General features: G+C 45.5%; 1 protein-coding gene across 2 annotated transcripts in view; it reads left to right on the plus strand.

Moving 5' to 3' along the window:
* UVRAG (UV radiation resistance associated) overlaps nt 1-7,442 on the plus strand; it is a 284,006-nt gene extending 276,564 nt beyond the window's left edge. For both annotated transcript variants that reach the window (XM_081098742.1, XM_081098743.1), the window contains one exon: nt 4,974-7,442. In XM_081098742.1, coding sequence (XP_080954868.1) covers nt 4,974-5,676 — 703 coding nt within the window. In that variant the 3' untranslated portion in view covers nt 5,677-7,442. The remainder of the gene's footprint in view (nt 1-4,973) is intronic.
* The last annotated feature ends 205 nt before the right edge of the window (nt 7,443-7,647 follow it).

Genomic DNA, 7,647 nt, shown 5'->3' on the forward strand with positions numbered 1-7,647 from the left:
ACCCAGTGGTCAGAGGGGGACCATTCTCCCACTTCAGACACAGCTGCTTCCCACAGCGAATTGGCCTGGAGGTCAATTCCTCCCAGTGATCCTACAACAAGCGAGGCACCAAGAGTGCACCAAGAGTGTCCACCCCGGGTAACTGGGGAGGCTGAGCCACTGGGCCCTACAGGACACCTGGCGCGCAGGCCACTCTATCAACACAGGGAAGCAGCCAAAATGCGGAGACAAAGAGACAGGTCACAATTGGCAGAAACGGAGGAGGCCAGACGACTGGATATAGAGTTCAAGGCCACGTTTATAAGGTTTGTCAAGAATTTTATGGAAACCGCCGATAAATTTAATGAATCCCTCAAGGAGTATGGTGAGACCATGGAGGTCATGAAAAAGGACCAATTAGAAATTATGCATACACTGACTGAAATAAAGAATACTTTACAGAGCTCCAACAGCAGACAAGAGGATCCCAAGAATCAAGTCAAAGATTTGAAATGCAAAGAAACAAAAAATACCCAACCGAAAAAGAAAAAAGAAAAGAGATTCAAAAAATATGAAGATAGTGTAAGGAACCTCTGGGACAACTTCAAGCGTACCAACATCAGAATTATAGGGGTACCAGAAGGAGAGAGAGGGCAAGATATTGAAAACCTTTTTGAAGAAATAATGACAGAAAACTTCCCCCACCTGGTGAAAGAAATGGACTTACAAGTCCAGGAAGCGCAGAGAACCCCAAACAAAAGGAATCCAAAGAGGACCACACCAAGACACATCATAATTAAAATGCCAAGAGCAAAAGATAAAGATAGAATCTTAAAAGCAGCAAGAGAAAGACAGTCAGTTACCTACAAGGGAGTACCCATCTGACTGTCAGCTGATTTCTCAACAGAAACCATGCAGGCCAGAAGAGAGTGGCAAGAAATATTCAAAGAGATGAATAGCAAGAACCTGCAACCAAGATTACTTTATCCAGCAAAGCTATCATTCAGAATGGAAGGTCAGATAAAGAGCTTCGCGGATAAGAATAAGCTAAAGGAGTTCATCACCACCAAACCAGCATTATATGAAAAGCTGAAAGGTATTCTTTAAGAAGAGGACGAAGAAAAAGGAACTCTTACCATTTGCCACAGCATGGATGGAACTGGAGAGCGGATAAATACCACAAGATCTCACTTATTTGTGGAATATAATGAACAACATAAACTGATGAACAAGGACTGATCCAGAGACGGAGAGGCATTGATTGGACTGTCGGGCCTTGGAGGGAAGGTAGGGGAGGGTGGGGGCAAGGGGGAAAGATCAACCAAAGGACTTATATGCAAGCATATAGGCCTAACCAATGGACACGGACAACGGGGGGGTGAGGGGGTGAGCGGGGAGAGGGGGGGTAGAGGGTACACATATGTAATATCTTAATCAATAAAAAATATTAAAAAAAAAACAAAAAAAAAAGAAAATCCTATAGTCTCTTTACTGTGTCGTAGTTTAGTAATACATGTTCATAGTGATGACTCAAAGTTATGAAGATACCTTTATTGGCCCTGGCCGGTGTGGCTCAGTTGGTTGGGCATCGTCCCTTACACTGAAAGGTTGCCCATTCAGTTTCTGGTCAGAGCACATGTCGAGTTGTGGGCTTGATCCCCCATAGGGGGCATGCAGGAGACAGGTGATCAATGTTTCTCTCACATCGATGCTTCTCCCTCTCTCCCTCCCCCTACCCGTCTCCTTCCTCCTCCCCTCTCTGTAAAAATCACTTAAACAAAGAAGACACCCTTTTGTTCAGCTTACTCTTTTTAAGATTATAAGAAATACTTTAATAAAAATTTGGAGAGGTTTTATTGCACATGGCTAAAAATTATTAAAAAGACAAATGTGGCGACTAAAGGGTAAACTTTAGACATGTAGACTTCTTTATTGCCTGTCCATAATAATGCATTTCCTTGCCCTTATTAAGAGGGAACACTTTACTGTTACTAGAGTTTTCCAAATTGTATTTCAAGCTATCGTTACCTGGATTCTCATAAAAATCCAAGGAAACAGGAGAAGAATATCATAAAATCAGGACATCAGAAAATATCAGTCTCTACCTCTCAAAAGCCTAAGAATACACCCTTTAAAATGGGAGTAATACCCCAGAACTTAGATATACTAGTAGGTTGGACAAATTCAATGAAAAGGCCTGTAGAATGGCATGTACTGGTAACTTGAAGTCTGGCGTATCATTGGCTTTTAGCAAATGTTGGTTGAATTTGAATATGATTCAAATTTTGGGATGAGACAGACTGTGCGGGTTCTAGAGTCAGACTGAATCTCGTTCTGCACCTTAAACCACAGAACCCACGCACCCGCCTGCCTTTTTCACAGGGTAGATGTGAGGGTTCAACATTATGGATGCTCAGGAAAATGGGAGTTCCCTTCCCAGTGTAGTTGCCAGGAGGGATGTCACACTTTACTACTTTCCTGTTGTGCAACATTGAGGAGAGCCTTCAGGGAGTCTCAGAACCCTAGAGCAGCGGTCGCCAACCTTTCGGACCTCACGGTCCACCGGTTGGCTACCACTGCGCTAGAGGACTATAAACCCCCTGTCCTCTGTGCCATAAGCACTGCTGCTGCACCCTGGTCCATTTCTCATGCTCTGCCTTTCATCAGCCTAGGAGGGAAGCAGAGCAGGCTGGGGTGGGGAGAGGGGAGGCGTTGGCGGCAGGGGAGGTGTCATGGCATTCACCCTTATAACCGAGAGTGTAAAGCACCAGGCGTCTAGTTCCATGCCACACTGTCACCTCCCTGTCCCAGGCCGGTTCACCTGGTGCTTCCCCCGCCTCGGCCGGGGTGGGAACAGACGGTGGGTGGTGCTGGTGCTCTGTTTCGGTTTGATTGCCTAGGCTTCCTGCAAAATCACCTGGAGAGGGACAGCTGACAAGTGGGAGAGTGAAAACTACAAGGTTCGCAAAAATGTGCGGCTTGCCCAGTTCCTGGGAGTTTTGACAACATATTAACTGAAAACCTAGATTAAGGCCAGCAGGTTTTGCTCTGTTTTTCTTGAGAACTAAAAACAGTAATTTACCGGTGTGCTTGCCTGGGTCTATGCACCCCGCAGGCCACCCCTAATTATGAAATCTCTCCTGGCACCTACACTTAGGCCAAACAAGGTTATCTGACGGACCTGGGGATTAGCAGCCTTGTGGTTGCCTTTTCTCAAGAAGAATCAGCCTTGCTTAAGTGTCTGAGATCACAGGGATAATCCAGCATCAGGAAAAAAAAAAACACACAAACAAACAGGGAAGGAGCAGGGAGCTGGTTCAAGGGCTTGTGGCTGTGGACACAGGTAGAAGGAACCCTCGCTCCTTCCTTCTTTTTCAAGACACATCACTATTGTGAGTTGGAAGTGTTTTATTTCAGTAACCGTGAATGGCTCTCTCCTACAAGCTCGGAAGCTCCTCAGAGGCAGGGCCTGCTCCGTCTTGCATTTGTTTCCCGTCCCCCAGGCCGGGCACATGGAGTAGCTGTTTGTTAGGCGGGTAGAGTCTCAAGTCTAGCCTCTGCTCCTGCCTGCTAGTTGCCCTTGTGCAAACAGCATCAGTGTGTGTGTATGTTTCCTCACCTGCAGAACACACGCGTCTAATGGGTCTTGTGTTTCTGCCTCCCTCTGTCTCTGGACCCAGTCTGTTCCTATAGTTATGTTGAAGCTGACTAGCTTCATCCAAGTATAATATCAAGAATTGTGATCAGTCCTCTAGGGTGGTTTTACTAGCACAGTGTATGACATGACCATTATTTCCAGGGTCTGAATACTCTCTTTCCATTAACTAATTGTTATTTATTATTTCGGACTTAAGAGCAGTAATGTATACTCTGCTTTCTTGACAGGGTTTTTGTGAGGACCAAGTGAAATGATGTGTATGAAATTACTTTAGAAACTAAAACTTGTATCGCTTAGAATGATTATTATTGCTGGCCCGAAGTATCTTCCTGAGAAGTAACTCACGTCTGAAAGAAGGCACTTAAGGCCAAACTTATAAAACGTGTGTGACCAGCGTGTAAAGGAGAAGTCGTTTCCCAGATTAAATTTTCATTAAAATATATGTATGTCCTTGATCCTCTCTCTGTCAGTTCTCTAATCCAAGGTGATTAACATTTGGGTATTGGAAAAGCTATTGATCATCACATCAAGAGTCACGAGTTCTGGTCTAGCCTTGCCATGGCTTCACTGCGGTACCATGAGCAAGTCACTAAACTTCTCTGACAAATAAGGATACCTGCTTTATGAAGATAAAATAAGTTGAATATGAAAAACAAGAATAAGAATATGGCCCAGCTGGCACAGCTTAGTGGTTGAGCATCGACCTATGAACCAGGAGGTCAGGGTTCAATTCCCAGTCAGGGCACATGCCCAAGTTGCTGGCTCAGTGTGGGGTGTACAGGAGGCAGCCAATCAATGATTCTCTCTCACCACTGATCTCTCTCTCTCTCCCTCTCCCCCCCTCCCTCCCTCCCTCCCTCTCTCTCCTCCCCCTCTGCCTCCCTCCCTCCCTCCTTCTCTCCTACCCTCCTTCGCCTTTACTCTCTGAAATCAATAAAAATATGTTTTTAAAAAGAAAGAACAAGAATATGGATAGCCCTTCAGATGTGTACAGTTGGTTGCATCCTTTATATATTGTTCTTTCTAGATCCAATCCCTCCAGTGACTGAAACTCTTCCCCGTATGACATGGTTTCTATCCCCCATCCTACCCTGGGTGTCCTCCTCTGGATGTATTTCATTATGTCTTGATCCTTCTTGAAGGAAGCTCCCAAAGTTGAACTCAGAATGCTTTGGGTTGTTTCTTCCCTTCGGGCACTACAGTTTGTACTAAGAATAATTATTATCAATTTTTATTAACTCAAACCTAAGCATGCTATTTCCTGTCTCTGGATCCAGAAGGCTTAAACTTAGTTCTGAAGTTGGAAGTTAACTTCTCCTTTTTGTTTATCTTCTAGCGACAGACATCACACCTCCAGTGCAATCCCTGTTCCAAAGAGACAAAGCTCCATATTTGGGGGTGCAGACGGAGGCTTCTCTGGGGGCATTCCTTCGCCAGACAAAGGACACCGAAAACGGGCCAGCTCAGAGAACGAGAGACTCCACTACAGGACCCCCCCTCCCAGCTACAACTCCGCAGTAGGCCAGCCTGGGCCCACCACCCCCTCCCTGGGAGAGTCTGAGAGAAAGACAACAACTCTGTCCTCCTCCTTGGATACCTCCTTGGACTTCTCCAAAGAAAACCAGAAAACGGGAGTCGATTTGGGCAACAGCTTAAACGTGGGCCCCGTGAGTGTAAACACTGGCCAAGAACAAAGAGCAGCCCTCCCTGGGCATCCAGCCACGGTGAATGGCTCTCTCCTACCCAGCGAGCAGGCCGGCCCCGCCAGCGCCCAGCTCCCGGGTGAGTTCCACGCCGGCTCGGAAGCTGAGCTCTGCTGTGCCGTGGAGCAAGCGGAAGAGATCATTGGGATGGAAGCCACGGGTTTCACCTCCAGTGACCAGCTAGAAGCATTTAACTGCATCCCGGTGGACAGTGCTGTGGCAGTGGAGTGTGACGAACAAGTCCTGGGAGAATTTGAAGAGTTCTCCCGAAGGATCTATGCCCTGAACGAAAACGTATCCAGCTTCCGCCGGCCACGCAGGAGCTCTGATAAGTGAAGCGAGCAGACAGACAGTAGGTCCAGAACGGGGCTACCGCCTAAAATGAGGCTGAAGCTGCACTGGTTACCCTTTGTAATAATTATGACACAAAATAAATATTAACGGAGGATATTCCTCGGGAAAATAGACTTTGTGAACGGAGGAGGGACCCAGGATCATTGTGTATCAGTGGGCCAGACGAGGTTAGGTTTTGCTTGCAAGATGGGCTTTACAGGCCTGACCGTTGTTTGAAGGCAAAGCCACTCTCTAGCTTGAGTCACCTTGTAGGTATTCGTCTGCTTTTTTATTTGCGCTTCTATGTTATCCCCAGAGGGAAGATGATAATATATATAAAGAATATAATGAACTCACCTTTAGTTTCTCAAGCATTTGCCCTCACCAGTTTATAAAACTTTGGGAAAAATTGAATATTTAGAAAAAGATTTCTACCATTTACTGAAGGATCTTTGGCCATTCATTAGGCTGATGAATAAGAAGCACAATAGTCTCCTTAGACCCAGGCGCATATGCCCCTCCCCTTGCCCCCATGCCTCACAGGCAACCGAGAGACTCCACTGTTGCCCCATTTCACAGTGGATGCATTGTGCACCCTGAAAAAAGGACATCAGATTCATGGGTTCTTTAATACAGTAGCTCTGACCTTCCACCTCCTCTGATCAGCCATGGCTTTGAGGTAGCCCTCAAATTCGGTGGATCCCAGGGACCCTTGAGGACCCCAAGGTTGTATAATCAAATGGCATCCAGTCCTCTTTGAGGGCCAGAGTGTTTATGTGGGCAGATGCTGCAATCAAAACTAGGCGCTTCCTGGCAGTGCACTCACCAGACAAAATCCGCTTGTGTACAGCCCATGTTAATTTATTACATTTCAGTTGGAAGACATTGTATGTGATGAAGTATATGTAGAGAGTCAGGCCGTCCAGTGTGCAAACTGCAAGGCATTTGAGGTTGTCGGACTAATACTAGATGAGGCATAGAATACTATCGATATGTGTGCAATTGCATAAATATTAAATTATGTTTTTGAAGTCCAACTGTCATTCCTGGAGCTCAAATTTCATTTGCTATTGCTTTACACTTTATTTACCCAAGGACATCGCCTCAGGGTTGCAAGTTCTTTAAGGAAAATTTATCCATGTATCCATGTATTGCATAGAAGAATAAACATTGAGTGTACTTCACTCGACCTGATTTTTTTTTCCAGCTTCGAATTCCTCTTGAAACTACATCTCCATGCATTTCGTCGAGATAGGACCAGCCCGAACAAAACTAGGGCGGCATCTAAGCTAATGTGTTGACTTCATTTGAATTTACCTGTTGTTATAGCAACACAAACACCTTCACTGGTGTACTCGCTAGTAGCATGTGTCCTACATAACATCTTAACTCATAGGTTTCATAATCCTTTTCATATTTTTTCCAAGCATTCCTGGGCTCGATTTTAATTTATAGCCACATTTGAAATGGAATAGCTCATGTTGTTGTTTTCCATGTAAAGGGAACTCACAGAATCATTGCATGACAGACAGACCCAGCTCGCAAGCAATTAAAAGCTTTAACTCGATCTCAAGAAGTCCGTATGAATTCCACATAAAAAGGTAGGCTATTCCAAAGCTGGAGTAGAAGCCATCTGTAGAGGCCCAGCTTCTTTGCACTGTACTGTCATTCGTTTTAGAATCAAAGAGGGTGGAGATAGACACAGTCTAGGTATACGTCAGACTGGTCTGTGGGCTCCTCCAATGAAGTAACAATACACCCCCCCCCCCAAAAAAAAAAATAGGTTTTGAAGGACTGTGAGAGAATTAAACAATGGACTGTGTGAGTGAATCACATGTGATTGTGATTTTCCAAGATATGGGAGTGGACTTTAAACTGCCAAACTCAGAGACAAGGTGTGTCCTCTGCAGGCCCTGGCAGCACTCCTGGCAGCACCACGCAGAGGGCCCCAATCAGAACCCCTGTCCCGGCGTT

The sequence above is a fragment of the Myotis nattereri genome (genome assembly GCF_964212035.1).
Source record: "Myotis nattereri genome assembly, chromosome: 9".
Taxonomy (NCBI): Eukaryota; Metazoa; Chordata; class Mammalia; order Chiroptera; family Vespertilionidae; genus Myotis; species Myotis nattereri.